This window comes from Eupeodes corollae, chromosome 2 (genome assembly GCF_945859685.1).
Source record: "Eupeodes corollae chromosome 2, idEupCoro1.1, whole genome shotgun sequence".
Classification (NCBI taxonomy): domain Eukaryota; kingdom Metazoa; phylum Arthropoda; class Insecta; order Diptera; family Syrphidae; genus Eupeodes; species Eupeodes corollae.
The window spans coordinates 99564710-99586705 of NC_079148.1; the positions used below are offsets into that span (position 1 = coordinate 99564710).

At 36.0% G+C, this 21996-nt stretch overlaps 1 protein-coding gene across 1 annotated transcript; it reads left to right on the plus strand.

Moving 5' to 3' along the window:
• Nucleotides 1–3245: 3245 nt before the first annotated feature.
• On the plus strand, nt 3246–19363 carry LOC129948335 (peroxidasin). Its single transcript, XM_056059294.1, has 9 exons — nt 3246–4019; nt 13779–13994; nt 14066–14137; nt 14206–14441; nt 14504–15073; nt 15141–15344; nt 15414–15586; nt 15658–15827; nt 16813–19363. The coding sequence occupies exons 1-9, from the start codon at nt 3847–3849 to the stop codon at nt 19307–19309; spliced, it is 4311 nt and encodes a 1436-aa protein (XP_055915269.1). The 5' UTR covers nt 3246–3846; the 3' UTR covers nt 19310–19363.
• The last annotated feature ends 2633 nt before the right edge of the window (nt 19364–21996 follow it).

Sequence of the window (21996 nt, forward strand, 5' to 3'; positions counted from 1 at the left end):
GATACATTGAATGGTCGTGTTATCAACTCATTCGCTTTTCCGTTCAATCGGAAATGAATAGCAATATTTTTGGTATATCAACCCAACGAGATACCTGAAGATAAAAATGAAATTATTATTAATTCATTAATAAATAGTATCTGCACTAAAAAGGTAAAGGTTCTTAAGTCGACATGAGTGGTCTTAGCTATTTATCACTTTTTTTAAATATTTTATCACAAACTAGTTTTGTTTTGATAAATCTTTTAAAATAAGAAAGTAATGACCTTTTATAGTTTGAGTTTTATTCGTAAGTTAGAGAATGATTCGTCTTATATATAAATTTATTGTATTTATCAGATAACAGGTAGGAATAATTTTTGGTAAAATATTTTAAATTATTTTTATGTTCCATATTAATCAAAAAAGTAAAATAGCTTATGTCAATTAAAGATAGTTTACCGCAAAACTTTCTTGTATTTACATTTCTTATTTTCACTCATCTTAGGTTACTTAGTAAGTGAAATGCTGTAAAAATACTTAAGTCAAAAAAATATTAATAAATCTATTAAATACTTATTTTATCAACATTTATATAAAGGCAAAATTAATGAGAACTGAATCTTGGCATTCTTTTTTTTTAGGTTGCGCAACATTGAGTCCATTGAATACTAGGGCCTCAACCATTTCTGTGTGCCAGTAAAGTTGTCAGGGATGGGGGGGACCTACAATTTTAAGCTGAATTCGAACTGCTGCTTTGAGAAAGCACTTTTCATGAAAAGAATTAATTTTGGAGGATTTGTCAATTCCCCGTTAGAGGCAATATCCGTGAAAACATGGCACAGGCAGGGATTTAACCTCTGGCGTGACAGCCCTACACACTAACCACCACAACATGGGAACTACTGAATCTTGGCATTCTAACTTACTTATTTAAGGTGGCACTACAGGCCTGTGTGAACTAGGGCTTCACCCAAAAAACTTCTCCATCTAGCTCGGTCCTAAGCCAGATGCCTCCAGTTTCCCGCTCCAAGTTGGGTGTGGTTACTTTCCACTTGTGCGCGCCACCTGATCCACGGGCTCCCTCTACTGCGCTGTCCTGTGGGTGTGGATTTGAAGACTTTCCGGGCCGGAGTATGGGTTCCCATGCGCTCTACGTGACCCAGCCATCTTAGTGTTTGGACTTTCACCCTTCCGGCTGAGTCTACGTCGCGGCCGCTTTACGCCCGTACAGCTCGTCGTTTCATCTTCTCACCCACTCCCCTTCGATGCATACGGGGCCATAGATCACACAAAGAACTTTTTGCCCGAAACTACCCAAGGTGCTTTCCAGTCCATGCTTCTGGACCGTATAGAAGGAAGGGGATGATAAGGACACTTTTTTCCTTGGTTTTTAGTACAAAGAAACAGCGGTAAGCAAGAGTCATTCTTCGTTTGATCTCAGCGCTGGTGTTGCTTTCTGTGTTTACAGCGGAGCCTATAGGTAGACGAAGTCCTTGACTACCTCTAAGTTACGCCTGTCGATGATGACGTTTTGACCAAGACGTCACTGTAGTGTGTCCTCTGCATCAATACTCACAAAAGCCCCATTGACATCACGCTGAGTTCTTCCGATTATGTCAATGTTATCAGCATATGCTAGTAATTGGAAGGACTTTTGAAAGATAGTGCCTCTAGTGTTGACGTGTGAGCTCTGCACTATTCTTTCAAGTACGATGTTAAAAAAATCGTATAACAACGCATCACCTTGTCTAAAACCTTTTTTGACATCTAAAGGTTCTGTTAAGTTGTTTCCAACCTTTATGGAGCAGCGTGAATTCTCCATGGTCATCCTGCACAAACGGACGAGTTTGGCAGGGATGCCAAAACTAGACATGGCTCTATACAGCTCGTCTCTGTAGATGCTGTCATATGCGGCCTTGAAATCGATGAAAAGATGGTGGGTGTCGATTTGGTGTTCTTGGGTTTTTTCCAGGATCTGCCGTAATGTGAATATTTGATCAACTGTGGACTTTCCTGGTCTAAAATCACACTGACTATCAAGTTGTTGGCAATGGGCTTTAGACGTTCACATATTACTAAAGAAGATTTTGTAAGGTATTTTTATAGATATACATTTTTCATTGTGCCAATACACAATATTTCTCATTTCAGCAGGTGTTTCTTGGGTGTATTTGAGGAGCACTTGGCGTTTAGCGTAGGGAACTATATTTCTGTATACCTGATATTTGTTTCTGATTTTTCGGCATGTCACACTTTTTGTGTTCTTCCAATCCGCCAAAATTGTTAAAACAAAAACCTATTTTGGAAACCCTGTATTCCTCATCGGGGAACTTATTTCAACAAATGTAGGTACACCAATGTTGGCCATATATTCACAACCAACATCTGATCGACCAGTTTGAGCTGTAATGGCCAGGACAGACCACTTTTTTCAACCATTGTAATGTCATGTTTAATTAAATTTAAAATCTCTTTTCAATCATTTTAAAGTATTGTTCGATTTTTAAGTGTTCCATCACAGTAAATGGCAGTCATTTAACTTAATTTCTGACACATGATGTGAAATACCGGCGCGGCGGCGGTACAAAAATTATATTGTTTTCCATACGTAAATTCAGACTTCCTTCAAAAATTGATTTTTTTTTGTGACGCATAAACACGATTGGAATTGTTTTTCTCTTTGTCATTGTATTTGGATAATTTCGTATAAGATAAAGCTGTCAAATTCCCAGCTAAATTTTTTTTTTAAATTTAATTAGTAGGTATGGTCCGAAACGTAGAAAAATATGAACCATACAAAAAAAGGGGACATTTGTGTTTTGGCTGATCTAGATCAAGAATGAATTGATTTATTTTACCATGGAAAGCCTCATTGAACTTAATTTGAAGGGTAGACAATTTTTTATTTTTCAATTTTCCATACGTCTTGCATTGACTGAACAAACGTAGTCCCATACTTCATACAAGTCAAGCAAGAGAAATGTATCGACTGAATTGGCGGTGTAGGCAAGCGAAATTTTAACACTTCAATCCGCCCATGGATGAAGTTCCATTTTCATCCAGCTGACCAAAACGCTGCATTGATGGTTTCATTAACATGAAATCACGAAAGCAAAAGTCTCTTGCACAAAAATTCTTATTTAAGAGAAACATAAAATATCTAAGCTAATGCGAGAATACCCTTTCTGAACTTAACTGCATTATTAAGAAATAAAGTATCTCAGATTTTAAAATGTATTCTTCAGAAGTTCGCAGATTCTCAACGAACATAGTTTAACTATCGACGGCAGTGCAGCGGCCGGTATTGACATACACAAAACCATTAGTAATACCGCATCGTTTTCACATAACCTAAAGAAACCATATTTAAATGAAGTTTTAAGTTATCAATTCCCATTTGGGTCACGTCTTATCACAAATAAAATATAACATTTAAGATATATTTTATTTAATGCTATCCACGTCTTTTTAATTTTGTGTGTTCTTTAAATATCAAATTCAACTCAAGATATCATTTCAATAATTTAACTATTTTTAAAAAAACCTTATAAAACTTATTTTCTAGAATATTTGTCAAGCATTTACCAGCGAACTTCCATGTCAGTTGGATGGCTCGATAAAGCCTTGCTTTAGAAAATATTTGTTGAGCTCGGATTAATTTTTTTTCTGATAAAAAGAATATTTTTTTATCAAGTTCAAAACCGGAAGCGCGTGTGTATTTGATATAAAATATAAGTAAACGGAAAATTCACTGCAATGAATGGAGTTGAAAAGTGCACAAATATTTGAGTTATTCGTTTAAATATTTATTTCAATTCAATTTTATCGAAAAATATTGTTTGAAGTTAAGAAAAAAGATTTACAATGCAAATTACGTCGGTTGCGTTTTTGGTGTTGTTTTTGCTGGCAACAATTTTTGGTAATCTCTCTGCAGTTAGTGATTGTCCCAATCGGTGTTCGTGTTTTCAGAGAACTGTGCGATGCGTTCGGTTACAGCTTCGCGAAATTCCAAATATCCCATATGATACTGCTATTTTGTGAGTTAAAAAAAATATATTATTTCTTTAAAAAAAAAAAGTAAGGCTAAAATTTGTAGCAAAAACTAATAACTCTGAACTAAAGTGTTAGATTTTGGAATGTGTATATCCAGCGTTGTTTGTCCTTGAGGATAATCCAATGTTCTTCTCTTCTCACCTACTTCCTATTCGTAGACAAAATAAAAGAAGACTCAGAAAAAAAGGTCTTGACGCAAACGTGATGTTGTATGATGTTATGATCATGTGATTTTAGGATCATGTAGCGAATATCTGAAAGTCCAATTTTGAATAATATGCAACAAAAAATAAACTTTCTACTTCAAATAGTCTTCCTCCTAAATGTTTCCAAAAAAAATAACGTGATCAGTATTGGTTGCAACCTTCGAAATATTATTTACAAATTTGCCAATTTTTTGTGTTAAAAATTAAAAAAAGGAAAAAATGATACGTGAATGTATTTTTCCTCTTGGAAAACTAGATACAGAAAACAGTATAATAACTTATTCTAAATATTCGAGCATTTCTCTGCGTTAACATGTTGTTCCTATATTAAACCTGTTACGTGTTGGTTAATGCGTAGGACTGTGATGCCAGGGGCCTTGGGTTCAATCCCTGATTGTGCCATCACGGGTACTGTCTCTTGCGAGGAATTGGCAAATCCTCCTTGAGTAATTCTAGTCATGAAAAGTGCTTTCTAAAATAAGCCGTTCGGATTCGGCTTAAAACTGTATGTGCCCTTCTCCCTGACAACATTACTCATACACGGGAATGGTTGAGAGTTGTAAGTCACAAGGCCCTGGTTCTCAAACGACTATTGCGCCACCTTAACAAAAAATATACACATTCTCTTATACATGTTAAATTGAAATGAAAACAAATCGTTTGCAACATTTGTACCCTTTTTTCTTACTTTTCCAACCTTTGCCAAACTTTGTCTTGATGATGTTTTGTTTGTTTTCCAAAACTTTATCTTTCGAAAACTCCGATAAACATGAAATAAGAAAATATTTCTTTATTTTCTAAGTATTATAATTGCTATTTCATTTTTTGAAAATAAAAAAATGAAATGAAATTAATGAAAAAAGAAAATATTTGTAATATTCAAGTTTTGGGGACAAGCGATTGCAATCTTTTTATTGATTGATTGTATAATATTGAAGTATTAAATGCTTTATCGTTACTTGATAACAGTTTCTCTGCCGCACTAGACAATATTTCAACGATAGTTTTGAAATTTTGTAAATATAACCTTAGAACGCCAGTTTTTTTAATTTGTCATTGAAACAACAACAACATTTTTAGATAAGTACATTCAAACATTATCTGATAACTCCTTTGCATAAATCTGGATCTAAAGCATCTGTGGAAAGTAAAAGACCTATTGCTAAGCTTTAGCTAATCCCCGAATTATTTGAAGCAATTTTTAAAATTAAACTTTATAGTTTAGTTCAAAACCATCATCCCTGCATCAGCATGGCCTTATGAGTGGTAGGACTACTGCAACAAATTTAGCAATTTTTACAAATTACTGTCATGGTTGTTTAGAAAATCGTACTCAAGTGGATGTAATCTACACCGATTTTTGCAAGGCGTTTGATCGGGTACAACATAACGTTCTCTTGAAAAAACTTGAATTGCTTGGCTTCCACTCGAATCTCCTAAAATGCATCAGAAGCTATTTGGTTGGATGAAGACAACATGTTCAAATTGGTGATGTTCTTTCCAATTAAATACAAAATTTTTCCGGTGTACCACAAGGTAGTTATCTTGGTCCACTCCTTTTCATTTTATTTGTAAATGTTTTACCGAATTGTATCAAAAATTCTAGATATCTTTTATATGATGACCTTAAGGTTCTTAGTTCTGTAAGTTCTTCATCAGATGCTAGTAAAATTCAATTGGATATTGATAATATTACCAAGTGTTTCAAAAAATGGTTTAAATTTTAATGTAAACAAGTTTAGCATTATTACGTTTTCTAAAATAAAGGATCCGATATGTTTTGATTACAAAATTGAGAATCAGTTAAGAGAATATGATTTTTTCACTCCAAGAAACTAACTACATGTTGGGATTTATTTCAAGAACTTCTAAGTCATTCGAAGATCCCTTGTAAGACCTTTATTTGAATATTGTTGCATAATATGGAATTCCGTTACACAATCAAGTATTTTAAGAATTGAAATGGTTCAGAAGAGATTTACAAAATTTGTTTTGCGAAAGCTTTATAATTATTCAGATATGAAACCTAATGAGACCAGATGTGTTTTAATTGACTTAAGACCTTTAGTATCTAGAAGAAAATTGTACTCAGTACTCTTTGCTTACGACGACGGGCTCAACTCTAACATAAATTCTTTTGTTGCCTCAGTTAATATGTATGTTCCATCTCGGAATTTGCGTCCTAGAAATGGTAATTTTTACATGTTCCTTTCCATAGCACAAATTTTGCGAAGCATAATCCAATAACTGCTTGTTGTATTCCTTTTAACGAATTTGAGTTTGCAATTGATTTTAATATAAATAGATTAGATAATAAAAAAGATGTATTGAATTTGTTGTAACACTATGTTTTTACCACGGTCAATTTGTAAATATAATCTTTGATTTAAATCTAGTCTCCATAAAGTATTGTAACTTGAAAAACAAATAAATAAATAAATCAATATTAAATAAAATCCATTGATGAATTGAATGAAGACAATCTTTGAGTTGAATTTAATACAAGATTTATTGTGATTGCATTCACAAAAGTCTTCACTCTTTTACAATAAAAAGATGTTTAAATTGACATAAAGTCGGGAAATGATTCAAATTCGCTTGAAATTACTTCGTTGAAACAGACACAGACCATGTTAGGTTTTTAAGCGGGTATGCATTATGAAAGCTCCAGTTGTATCTAACGAAATCAATGGAATTTGGGAAACTGATTTTTATAAGGCTATAATTACTATTTACCTATGTACTTGTAGATAAAGTAGTCTTGAACTCTTACTTAGGAAGATAATGCTTAATTCAATGCTAAAATGTATGTGCCTGTTGTTGTATTTATTTGAAATCAATTTGTTTATCCAAACACTTTAAATCAAAGAATTTTTGTATTTCTTGTTTTTTTTTTTGTTTGACTACTTTTACTCACACGTTTTTACTTAAGATATGAGCAAATATTTACATTTGAAGATTCTGTCATCGTGAAGTGTAAATTCAACATAAATTAAATAATTGCATTCTGAAAATATTTTTCTAAGTTACACATTTTGCGCATTTTATGATTTATTCCACCAACGCAACACTTAGGAGCATGCAATTATATCCGCATCAAGCTAAAGATGAGAATGGTTCTTAAATAAAGTTTCTTTCATAAAAAATGTCCGCTTTTTATTTCAAAGCTGACAAATTGCAAACAAAAATAAAATGTACGACTGGGACTGGGTACGAACTTGTTCATGTATCCACACAGTCTGTTGAAAATTATTTCCTGTATTTTTAAATCTAAAAATGCACCTTCATTTTTAAAAATTCTTATTTGAAAATCACTAGAGCGTTTTTTTATTAATTGAAAAAAGAGTGTTTTCAAAAAAAAACCTTAATTTAAAAAAAAAAAATATTAGAAAATCTACAGAGCGTTTTATTTTTTAATTAACTTTGTATATATAAAATTTTTCAGTTTTAGCTAAAAATGTATTTGCCATGCAGTTATTTAGAACTCATTAATATACCCAACCTACGTATTGCATTTATTTTTTTTTAATCTGAAATAGAAAACAGACATAAATCATCAAATATTATTAAGTGCAGACAAAATTATTGAAATCGGTTTATTATTTTTTTGAGAAAACGTTAGCGAACAATTAAAAAAATCTATCGGTTTGTTTTTGAAAATTTTCTATTTTTGACCAACAAATTTGTATGGAAACTACTGTAATTTTTAGTCTAAACGGACGGAATCAAGCCCAATTTTTTCGACTTCTCTACCATCGTAGTGTCATGTTTGATCGAAATATCGAGTTCGAAATTTTGTACGAATGCAAAACTCGCCATATAGTTCCTATGTGTCGCAAGTAAAAATGTTAACAAAAGATTGCCATACAAAATGGATCATCTAACAATTTATGAATAGTTGAATTGAAAAAGTGGAGACGAAGAGAGTAAAATTCTTCAAATTATTGAGAAAATAGATTTTTCGAAATTTGTTCAACCAAATAACCAAATAATAAGGACCATCCTTATGTGATATCATGTCTTATTTTGATAACATTGTGTTTACGTAAAAAAAAACTTATAAAGAAATACTTAATAAGTCAAACACTACATTTGACGTACAGATGTTCAATTCGTATATTCTGCTTATAAAGGGTGTTTTCTTATACGTGTGGTTTTCAAGAAAAAATAAAACGAATAAAATTTAATTCTATGGCAAGAAATTAGCTTTATTGTTGTTGGTTTGCCATTATGTATTAAAAATTCGTTTAGGCTAGTGGCAACCGCGGCTGATTATAATAAATTCTAGCTGAGAGACCCAATTTTCAACCATTTTTTTGCAGTAGTTGAGACCGTATGTCAGCAATAACTCGCCGAAAGTTTCACATAAACACTATTCAGGAATAAGTCTATTCATTATGAAATGGCAAACCAAACTGATCATACCATAATTCTTGTGACAGCTGCCAAAAATATTGATGAATATGAATTAAAAACCACACTTCTAAAAATATCACCCGTTAGTACGTCCAGCGTTTTGGTTCGGCTAGTTTGTTTGGAAGTACACACATTAATGCAAAGCTTTCACTGTATCATCATTCTGAGGTGTAACTAAATTAATGTCAAAACCACTTTAATTATCATATCATTTTTTTGCGCTTATAACATTTTTGTAAACGAAATTTGAAATTCTTTTACAAATGAAATAATAATGACCCCGTGGTGTATTCCATTTAAGTGATTCTAACATTTAGTGGATCTAAAATCAGCAAAAACCAATACCTAGTTAATGATATGATGACATCTCCAAATCTTTTCAATCATTAGCAATCACGTGCATATAATATCACGAAATCGAGAGAGAGAGAAGTGAAAGTCAAGTTTAAAATTTTGAATTTTGAGTAATAAAAATTAATATTAACACTGAAAAAAAAATAATTAAACTGATTTTAAGTTAAACTTCGCCCGCAAAAAGTGGAACCATTATAAAGTCACCCAAAAGGTACGATTTAATTAAATCTTAAACTTTACACAAAAGGTAGCCATATTTTGTGTGTGTGTCTAACTTTATGCAATCGAAGAAAGAAAGTTGGGGAAAATATCTCCATCTAACTCCCCATCAAGCAAAAAATCTACATTGCTTACAAACTTTTTACTGTATAATAAAACCAACATGCAAGCGAATGACTTAAAATTCATTGTCAATGGTTGCCTGGTTGAACATCTAAAAAATATTGCCACTAAGTCCGACATATCTGTCATCTCCGCTGAAATACAGCTGTTGTCGTCCAAAACGAGCAGCTTTCGGGACGTTTGGCCGTTGTTGAGAACTATGGCGAAGCACTCGAGAGACAACTGGAAATTCTACACGAAAAATCTAACGAAAATACTGTTGTATTGCATTTGCCGCCAAACGAGAAAACAGACAAGGATTATCTAGCAAAACAAACTTGTCTTAGCCTTCTCGCTAAGACGCAAGAGTTTGTAAATCGACACAACAACAAAACCACCATGGCGATAAACTTCACTAACAAGATCACCGCGAAGAAAATTGTAGAATCTGCACCGAAGCTTAAAGGTACTGGCGTTGTGGTACACCGTGAACAATCTTTTCTTTACCGGAAAAAAAGAAGAGCACTTTTCGATTTGAAAACAAAACTTTTGGAAAGGAATCCGAATGTGAAAATTCTAATCAGAGGATCGAAATTAAGAATAGCAGATTATTCGTTCTCCCATGATTCGTTAAGAGGGTTGAAAATAACAACAAGTGATGAACTGTCATTTATTGAATAAACTTTTGGGGAGGACTCAATGTGCTTTTTTGACAACATAAACGTCAGAGTCAACAAAATTTATAAAAATGTGTGAGCAACTTCTCTCAAATATGACTGCTGTGGTTAAAAATGGCATGAACACGTCGAAACAATTTAGGTCAGAAACAGGTGTCCCACAGGGTTGCATTTTGAGTCCTTTGGTTTTCTCGCTCTTTATAAATGACATTGAAGATAATATACCAAATGGTGTTGTTTTTGGAGATCTAGTTATCAAGGTGCTCCTTTATGCGGATGAACTTGTTATTTTAACTGATAATCCTGTGACGCTTTAACTCCAAATTAACAAGCTAAAACAATATTGTGATTTGTGGGACCTTCAAATAAATACTGCGAAATCTAAGATCATGATATTCAGACACCATAATCGCAGTGCACGTAATGACCGTTGAGCGTTTCAAATATAGAAGTAGTGAAGGACTTCAAATACCTAGGTTTCACAATAACACACAATCTGAACTTTCCAAGTCGTATGAGAGATAAATTGACCGCAGTCAAATTTTTTCAATTACAAAAATATAGATCCGGCTTCGAAAAGTGTTTGATTCAACCGTTAAAAGCTGCCTTTGCTATGGAAATGAAGTTTATGGCTACATGCAATTAGACGAAATAGAAACTATCCAAAGATATTTCTTCAAGCGAATCTTTAGACTTCCATCTAATATCCCCAATTATGCCATACACGTTGAGTCGGGACTACCACCAATTTTTTTAAAAGATTCTAAAAGCGAATGCAGACTATATAATCAAAGTCATGCAAAGATCTAACAACAATTTGCAGAAAAGGATTCTCCTAACAGCGTTACGCTACAGATACACACCTTTTAAAGATTGGGGTGAGTTGGCCGCAGAACATAACTTTCCTTTGACGTTTTGAATGAACTTTAAGATTGTATTTCGGTTATAGATGACAACATTTTTTTTTTGGGCAAGGGAGTCCAAATCTAGATCATTATACAGTAAACTTAATTTTTATTTGGGAGAAGCAAATTATTTCCGAACCGATTTCACTTTTGTTGAGATAAGTCTGATATTTAAGGTTCGCACAGAGATGCTTGAGCTTAACTATAGACCTCACAGAAATTATATAAATCCTAACTGTACATTATGTAACCTCAATCAAATTGAAAATGTTTTCCACTTCCTAGCGTTATGTCCGATCTTACAAGAGATCCGGCGTTTATATTTCAATAAGAGCTTCCTTTCGTTTGCGGACTGTTTTGGAGTTTCGAATGGTGAGGGTGGTTGGAAACTTCTTATCCGTTTTTTCTCTGAAGCTGTTGCGTATAGAAATTCATTCGTGGACCTCTAATGTAATGTTCAGTCTAATATAATTTTGTTTTAGCTAAACTAAAAGCCCGTTTCACTGTTGATATTGAAAGTCTTTTACTGCTCTTTACTTTTTTGTATGTACCTAAATATCAATGATTAAACCTAAAAAGTTACCAATAAGCTTAACTATACCAACCTAATATTTATTTCAAGATATACATATGTTAGTAGTTTTGTTTTCGCTAAACTAAAAGCCTGTGACATTTGTTATTTTCAATTCAATTAAATCGTTCAATCTGGCATACTTAATCATAATCAGAATCTTAATTATAAATTATTTTGTACATTGTTAATTTTTATTATATAACAGCTAAAAAATAACTTCTCTCTCAATGTTTAGAATTTAGATATAACCGGCAGACGGCTTAATAGCCATGCTTGTAAATCTTTAAAATTTAAGTGAGTCTGTATTTTTGTGAAGAAAAAATAAAGATAACAATAATAATGTATGCAAAGACTTCAAATGAATGCAAGGACTATTAGGACTGCAGAAGAATGCAAAGGCTTGAATTGAATGCAAGGATTTAAAAAAATTGAATGTAAAGTCTTCAAATGAATAATAGCCACAAAAACGATTGCAATATTTGCAGGGTTAAATTATTTGCTTATTGTAAAATAAAGGGTTTTTAAAAAAGGGCGGGTAGATGTTGTAAGTTGAATAAAACAAGCTGTTTGTGAGGTATTAACGAAATTATTTTTTTATTTGAAAGACCATTAAGTGTGAAATATATGACATCATTCAAATGCCCACTTGGGCTTCTTACGGTGGCACAGATCCGAGTGGTCCGGTTTTCAATAACTCTTCCGCATAGATCCGGTTGAATTTGAATTTTGTGTTATGGCATCCTTTAGGGCATCGGTCGATTGTGGTTTATATGCATAGACTTTCGACTTCAAGAAACCCCACAGGAAAAATTCTAACGGGGTCAAATTGTATGACCTTATTGGCTAATTCACATCACCCCTGCGAGAGATAACCTTACCCTCAAATCATTCATACAAAATGTCAATGCTCGAACCACAAGTCTGTTCTTGAGGATGCATTATCATCTGGTGAACCTCGCGTAGGTTAGTATCGTCTTATATACAGCAGTTTTTATTGTTAACACAGCCACTCATGCAAAAATGCGCCTCGTCACTAAAGATGATTTTTCGGACACTATTGGGGTCCTCTTCCAAACGATTCGAAGCTCAGTCATTGGTAATGAACTTTAAGCTCCTGGGTAGGTTGGATCTTGTACCGGTGTATGCCCAAGTCCCGACGGAAAATTCGCCAATTTGAAGTCTGCGAAAGGCCGAGTTCTTGCGCATGGTTCTGCTTTACATTCTCACGGGCAGGGGCGATGTTCTCGACCAATCTTGCGTTCTTTGAACGTACGGGTGTTGGCTGATTGTTTACTAAATCGGTCGTTTCATATTTGCCCACAATACGTTCAAGAGTCGACTGTGAAGGGCCACCACGTCTACCGTAAAATAGGTGCAATGAGCGCAACGTTTGCGTTAGCGAACACTCATTTCGATAATAAAGCTTTATCATTTGAACGTAATGTTCAATCGTGTAACTTGCCATGATGATTTGGCGTAAACAACCGAATAATAAGCAAAAGATTTGACAGATGTCACCAAAACAAAATGGTGGCCATCACGGGGCGCCAAAACTTAACACGCCAATTGAAAACCCTTTGGCTGCGTTCAATCTAACACAGATATTGTATCCCAATACCTTTTTGTTAGTGTTTTACGTGTAAAATAACAATTGATTAAAAACAGCTGAGACGTCAAAAATCCAAAGGTATCCAATAATTTCTGTAGTATTTAGGTATCTGACAGAACCGCTGATTCAACACATGGTTGAATTTCAAGAAACTTGAAAGTTGATTTCAGCTTTTTGTATTTGTGTATCAAAAAGATACAAACTGTTAGTTGAAGTTGTATTTGAAAATGTTCTGTACATAATGGACGATGAAGAAGCTATTTCCCTCCGAATTTTAGAAGACAATTATGATCTATTTTGAATCTATCTAACATATTTTTGAATCAGTTTAATTATTCAATAAATGATTTATCTTACAACAATTTCGACTATGCTCTTGTGAACAGCTAAAAGTTGTTTTCATTTTTTGACAGCTATCTCAATACATCTATCCAACTCGTTCAAAAAGTTATCTAAAAATCCACCTATGCAAGATACCCTATCCAACACGAGATTGAACACAGCCTTTATGATGGCCCAATCTCTAGATTAAGTCAATGAATGAAATCTTTAAGTTGAAGTTTTACTGGGCTCATTTTGAAATACTATGTTTTTAATACGGATAGTTATGGGTGGCATGTTCCCGTGTTCAACTGTTTTATTCTCTTAAGAAATAAGTGACGTGTTTTCTTTTTTTTACAGAGATCTACGTTACAATCGCCTCGAAGAACTACCATCTAATGTTTTTGCCGGCTTAAGTCAAGTTCATACAATTTTCCTAAGTGAAAATGAAATTGGTTTCATTAAAGACGACTCCTTGTCCGGATTGGTGGCTCTTAAATATTTATATCTTAACAATAATCGTATCGGTCAAATTGCACCTGGTTCATTCAAGGGTTTGGACTTTTTGGAAGGCTTGTGAGTATAATTAAAATGATCGAAAAATAATTAAAACTCATAATTATTTGTTTTGCTTGTACTATCGACAGATTTTTGGAGAACAATGATATTTGGGAACTGGAGCCATCGACATTTGATGATCTATCAAGGCTTACCAGATTGTAAATAATTTTTTTATTATTAAATCAATTATATTTAAATATAATTTTATTTAAATTTTATTTTTAAGGTTCCTTTTTGGCAATAAAATTACAACTATGCCAGTTGGTTTATTTGATAATTTAGTGAGTTTGAAACGTTTGCGCTTGGACAATAATCCGATAAATTGTGACTGTGGAGTTGGCTCGTTGGTTAATCTACAATTGGATACAAAAGGCCAAATGTCAATATCACTAACTTGTGAAGCTCCAGAAAGACTTCACAAAAAGTCCTTTTTAGAATTGCATGAACAGGATTTTCACTGCTGTAAGTAGTATTCATGTAAACGTAATAGTTACGATCAACAACTGACCAATCTATAATTTAAGCAAAACCTCAAATGATTGAAGAACCCCACGATATGCAAACCTATTCAGGGCAAACAGTCGAATTACCTTGCACAGTAATCGGTGATCCAGAACCCGAAGTCATATGGATGCATAATACCAACGAAATCTCCAACGGATACTCTCCCCGAATGGAAATTCTAGACTCGGGAAATCTGCAAATCAGATCGATTGATAACAATGATGTTGGAATCTACGAGTGCATCGGACGAAATGACTATGGCGAGACAAAATCTCAACCAATAAGAATGACTGTTCGACATAATGATGTTCGTCAAGAGCCACCTCAGTTTATCGAGCAGCCAAAAGACATGATTGTTGGATTCGATGATTTTGCAGTATTGGATTGTAGTGCTTCTGGTTTACCAGCACCGGAAATACAATGGTACTTCAATGGCCGTCAAGTGTCACATTCAACACAAACTACGAGAATTCTTTCGAACGGCAGCTTGGAAATATTCGAAGCTAATTTATTGTCGTCAGGAACTTATAAGTGTGTAGCTAGCAATGCCTTTGGAAGTGTCCAAGCAAAGGCTAGGGTCGAAGTTAAAGGTTGGTTCGTATGTATTTAAAGAAAGATTGATTTTGAATTTCTTTTCCCGCCAACTTGAATATGTAGAACTGCCTGTATTTATATTGGCTCCACAAAGTAAGGCAATCAAAATGGGACAAAGCATCGAGCTGGAGTGTGACGCTGAAGGAAACCCACTTCCAGCTATTTCATGGAAGTTCAATGGCACAGCCATAAGCTCGGATAATCGAATCACTTTGGATAATGAAAATACTGAATTAACTATTAAGGATGCTAAAGATTCAGACTCGGGTAAGGATCTTTGAAAATGTATATCACGTTTTACTGTCTCTACCGAAGGTTATTATTGTTTTTGAAAAGGCACTTACACCTGCATCGCAAAAAATGAAAACGGTCAATCGAAATCAGAAGCTGTGATTTTTGTAGAAAGTGATCATAGTCCACCAAGTCTTCTCTTTAGCCCTTATGATTTAGAAGCTTATTCTGGGACAACAATTGAGCTGCCATGTAAAGGGGATGATGAATTTGTTAAGGTTTGATTTTGTGGCCAAAGTCATGGAAAATGTGTGATTAATCGTAAAACTTTAATGTTTTTTTTCTGTAGATACGATGGCAAAAAGATGGACGTGAAGTATTTAATAATGAACGTTTTCAAATAAGTACTTCCGGCAGTTTGTACATTAAAAATGCAACACTTTCTGACACAGGACGTTACGAATGTTCAATTAAGAATGAACACGGTCGTGCAACAGCGTCAGGCTTAGTAACAATAAAGTAAGTATAATTCCATTGAGTCCAATATGGTTGACTTGTGGTTTTCAATTACCTACTGTTTAGATTTCGACAAATATATTTTTTTTTTATTTCTTAAAATTCGATTAGCAAAAGATTAAGTGTCAAGAACTATTGGATTCGAAAGCAATAAATCATTTTTCTCCTTCTTCCTTACGTCAATGGGCAAGTTCAGGCGACATAATGGCTGAATCACAAACACGCTTCAGCTTCAACTTCGTCTGCGTTACGGTAGGTCTGCTTCGAGGTTGCTTTGAATGACATTTCTATTATTTCATCCCTCAAAAGAGCTAACATTTTTTTACAGCTATTGAGCTGTCAGACAATGCAAATGTTCAGATAATTGAACTAGAGCTTCCGTTTGGAGTCACATCTTTTCCTTACGTTTGTCAAACGAAAAGTGAGTTTGAAGCTCCATTGTAATAGCATGCATTGAATTAATATGGCTGATTTATTAAACGTCAGGTGAAGCCGAAGCTGAAGCGTGTTTGTGATTCAGTCATAAGCGACTTAAAAGTAAAGCCAGTTTCTAGTGTCTGATTGGCCAGCTGCTGCCAAAAAAAATGCCTTGCAATTAAGGTACCTTTGTTGGAAAATTGACTGGATAGTTAATCAAGAAAAATCTCCCTAACTATCAAGTGAAGTCAACTTATGTCAAAATGACAATTGATCATGTTTTTTCATTCAACTGAAAGGTGAACTTTATTACTCTAGTTCATGGCACTTGAAAAACTAACTAGCAGCCTTGGCCAAAATGTACGTTTAGGGAATGCAGCTGACTGAAGTCCTTTATGTTTTCTTGACCTGCTTAATTTCAAATCGAAAATAAATACATTTATTTTTACTAATAGAACGCAAGCAAAAATTTAATCGTTTTTTTGACAGATTTGAATTTAAAATAAATTGATTTATTTTTCCAATGAAAAATTCTATTTAATAAATTCATTTCTGTTTGTTTCGTTTATAGGAGCAACGATCTTCTTGCCCCTGGTGATAAATTCGTTCGAGTTGCCTTTGCAGAAGCTGCTAGAGAAATTGATCTTTCCATTAACAATACCATCGAATCTTTATTCACCGATCGCAAGCCAAGTAATCCCCTGCATCACGGTGATCTTCTAAGGCTCTTCCGTTTTCCCCGCGGTGAAGCTAGACAACTTGCTCGTGCAGCTGAAATATACGAACGTACTTTGGTCAATATTCGAAAACATGTCCAGCAAGGTCACAATCTCTCCATTGCCAGTAGCCAATATGAATTCAAAGATCTTCTCTCACGGGAGCATTTACGTTTGGTAGCTGAGCTCTCCGGTTGCATGGAGCACCGTGAAATGCCAAACTGTACAGACATGTGTTATCATTCCAAGTATCGGAGTATCGATGGTACATGTAACAATCTCAACAATCCGACATGGGGTGCTTCGTTGACAGCTTTCAGGCGAATCGAAAAACCTATTTACGAGAACGGTTTCAGCATGCCCATTGGATGGACTAAGGGAAAATTATACTCAGGCTTCGAAAAGCCCATTGCTCGATTGGTTTCTACGACTTTAATCTCAACCAAGGAGATAACTCCAGATGAACGGATAACGCACATGGTCATGCAATGGGGTCAGTTTGTAGATCATGATTTGGATCACGCCATTCCATCGGTGAGCTCCGAAAGTTGGGATGGAATAGACTGCAAGAAAACCTGTGAATTTGCTCCTCCCTGCTATCCCATGGAAGTTCCACCCAATGATCCACGTGTGAAGAACAGGAGATGCATAGATCTAATTCGGTCTAGTGCAATTTGCGGTTCAGGAATGACATCGGTGTTCTTCGATGCAATTCAGCCTAGAGAACAAATTAACCAATTGACTTCTTATATTGACGCTTCTCAGGTCTACGGTTTCACCCAAGAGTTCTCGCGAGAACTCAGAAATCTTACCTCTGAAGATGGTTTGCTTCGAACTGGTGTTCACTTTCCCAATCAAAAAGATATGTTGCCATTTGCGGCACCACAAGATGGTATCGATTGCCGACGGAACCTAAATGACAACAACATGAATTGCTTTGTGGCTGGTGATATTCGTGCCAACGAACAAGTGGGACTGTTGGCCATGCATACAATTTGGATGCGAGAGCACAACAGAATTGCCATAAAATTGAAGGAAATAAACCCACACTGGGATGGGGACACACTCTACCAGGAAGCTAGGAAAATCGTTGGAGCTCAGATGCAGCACATAACCTATAAACATTGGTTGCCTCTAGTGGTTGGCCCCAGTGGAATGGAGAAATTGGGAGAGTACAAAGGCTATAATCCATCGATAAACCCGTCAATTGCTAACGAGTTTGCTACAGCCGCTTTTCGTTTCGGTCACACGCTCATTAACCCTATTCTCCACCGGCTTAACGAAACTTATCAGCCCATACCGCAGGGCCATTTACCGTTACATAAAGCATTTTTTGCTCCATGGCGCATAGCCTACGAAGGTGGTGTGGATCCTCTTATGCGTGGTTTCTTTACTATTCCTGCCAAACTCAAGAAACCCGATCAAAACTTAAACACTGAGCTCACCGAAAAGCTGTTCCTTACCCAACATGCTGTCGCTCTGGATTTAGCAGCCATGAACATTCAACGGGCACGAGAACACGGTATTCCAGGATACAATGAGTATAGAAAATTCTGTAATATGACAGCAGCGATGACTTTTGAGGATTTGTCAGGTGAAATAAGCAGTGCTGAAGTTAGGACCAAGCTAAAAGACCTGTATGGACACCCCGATAATATCGATATATTTGTTGGGGGCATTCTCGAAGACCCTGTCGAGGGTGGAAAAATAGGTCCACTCTTCCAATGCATCATAGTTGATCAATTCAGAAGACTGCGAGATGGAGATAGACTTTACTATGAAAATCCTTCAGTTTTCCTTCCCGAACAATTGCAGCAGATCAAACAAGCAAACTTAGCACGAGCTCTTTGCGACAATGGTGACAATATCAATGAAATCACAGAAAATGTCTTTATACTTCCAAAAGAGCAGGGAGGCTTCAAGGAATGTCTTGATATTCCCGGTATAAATTTATACTTTTGGCAAGATTGCGGTAGCTGCGATGCACTGCCCAAGCTTTTGAAAAGTTATGTTCCACAAACTTATCCATCCCGTCAAAAGAGGTCGTTAACCGATCAAAAACCAAGAGAAGAAAGTGATGAAGAACACTGGGAGATGAATAGTGAGAGAATAATTGGTCTTGAAGAAGTTATAAGCAGTTTCCAGGCTGAATTGCATGAACTTCAAACAAAGGTTAAGACCCTTGAGAAAACATGTAACTCATCAATCAAACCGAATAAGAAGGCGAGCTGCATTGATGAGTCGGGAAAGGTTCGATTGAATAACGAGACATGGGACCAGGACGGATGTACTAATTGTAAATGCAAACGTTCTCAAGTGACTTGCATTAAAAAGAACGATTGCAATATTTAAAGTAATATAAAGACAAATCATAATGAACAATGTAAAAAAGGGTAGGTACTATTTTTTTAAAAAAAAAAGTTATTTTGTACGCAATAAATATTTTCGTACCTACAAAAAAATTTGGTTTTATTAATAAATAAAAAGCTACTTATTCTAAATAGCAATTAGAATAATATTTGGAACTTCCACGTTAAAATGGAGCATAGTTACCTTTGCCAATTGAATTGAGTTTGAACATGAACACGAAATGATTAAATGAAACAATGGACAGGTTAAGGCAACATTAGGGACTTTATTTGCAGTCAACTTCATTCTTTGAAAGTGAATTTTGACCAAGTCAACTAGTTATTTTTTCAGGTGCCATGAATTTCAAATTCAGAACTTTACTTCACAAACCTCTACTTTAAGTTCTGGTACAAAAACAACCCAAAACATAATTGCCTACAAAACACTCCTCAGACTCATTTCTTTTACAAATTGAAAAGGAACCCTCTTACACAAAACATTAAATAAAGCTATGCAGAAAATAAATAAATCATAGAGTAATAAAGCTCAGCTTTCAGTTGAACGAAAAGACATCATCAACTATCACTTTGGCAGAAGTAGACATGACTTAATAGTTAGGGAGATTTTTCTTGACTTACTTTCCAGTCAAAATACCAATACATTTGCCTTAATTGGAAGGCTGATGTTCAAATGGTAGGCATGTGCATTCAAGAGGACACAAGCGTCCACAGGTTTTTCTCAAAACCCACCTCTGTCTATCAACTCCTACTCTCACGTCCCCGCGGTGAACATCGGGTGCCTAGTACGTCAACTGGAGATTGGGTTCTAACCCCGTTGGAAAGTTGTTAGGGGCAGCAAACGAGAGAGGGGTGGGAGGTATTTCCACTAAGGCACCTCTTCTTATCCAGACGGCGAATTCTCGAGATGGAATCAATGGTGGCGTCTACAGTTCCAGTAAGGTTGAACAACTTAGTGAACACGTTATAGGGCTTCTTCGACATATTCGGAGCCCAGGCCTGTAAGGAGCGGTTTATCCGGCTCCCCGTCCTTCGAGTTATACTAAGGATCTGGCCCTCCAGGTTGGGGGTTGTGCCGTAGGGTTGACTTCCTGGCCACGTACAAAATACTTTAGTTGCGAAGCACCAACATGCCTCGGATACGGACGAATTCCCTGTTGACAACAAACACAAAACGAACTTCGGATCTGTACGTGGAATGATAGGTCCCTTGGCAGACCACTAGCGGAAGCCCTACACTGCTGCAAACCAGATATTAACGCCATCCAAGAAGTGCGATGGGATGGACCGGGCAACCGCAAACTAAAAGACTGCGATATATACTACGGCGACTGCTACCGAGAACAAAGACAGCGTCTATTTGGGTGTGGATTTGTTGTTGGAACTAGACTCAGGCAAAAAGTCTAGAGTTTCAACAGTGTGAGCAATAGAGGAGATAGATGAAAGCACAAAAGACATATTCTTCGAGCTCTTGGACAAGACATATGAGCAGTGCCTTGGCTATGACATTAAAATTGTCTAGGAAGAGAAGACATCTTTGGTGGCATAATCGGGAGATACAGCCTGCACGACACCACCTCCAACAACGGATTCAGAGTTCAGACTGATCGATTTCGCTGCGGGGCGAGACGTTCTGGTAGCTAGTACGCAGTTCACACATCACAATATCCACAAGGGGACATGGGAATCTCCTGATCAACCAACCGTCAACCAGATGGATCACATTGCGATTGAAGCACGACACTACTCCAGTATACAGGATATCCGAACATTCCGAGAGGCCAACATTAACTCGGATCCACTACCTCGTTGTAGGCAAGCTACGGATACGGATATCCTGATCCAAGCCAAAACAATTAAGTACTGTGATAAGATTAGACGTTAGACAGCTACAATCGCAAAAGACTTCCATGTCCTTTTCCGATCGAGTCTCTTATAACCATTTAAGGAGTCCTATGCTGCCTGCATTAAGCATTGAAAACCAGTGGCAACATTGCCTTGCAGCCATCAGAGATGACGCCTCTGAAGTGCTAGATTTCACACGGTAACCTGGTTTGACGACGAATGCCGGCAAGCGCACGCAGCGAAACAACAGGCATACAAAACGGCGCTGTACAAAAAGACCAGAGCTGTTCACGAACTCTACGAGCAGAAGAGGAGAGAAGAACACCGGCTTTTTAGATGGAAAAAAAGAGAGCATGAGAAGCGTGCGATCGAGGAGATAGGGGGATGTCACAACAGGAATTAGGTTCGTAAATTTTACCAAAAGGTAAAAAAAAACTTGCCAAGGGTACCAGCCACGAATCGAAGCCTGTAAGGACGATCAGGGATACATCCCGGTTCCGTAGAACCGCTCTCGATGTTGAGAATATGGAAAGACCACTTCTCCAAATTATATAACGGCGATGACGAACCGAATTCCGCTGTAAGGGAGATAGAACCACTCAACCTCGGCGACGCAGATCAACAATGCCGCCTACCCGACCTTGACGAAGTAAAGATAGCTATATCTAAACTTAAGTCAAACAAAGCTGCTGGAGCTGACGGCATCGCTGCCGAACTATTCAAAGCAGCAGGCGATGACTTGGTACGGAGCATGTACCAAATCATCTGCAAAATATGGTCGGAAGAAAGCATGCCCGATGAGTGGAATCTCAGCATAGTGTGCCCGAT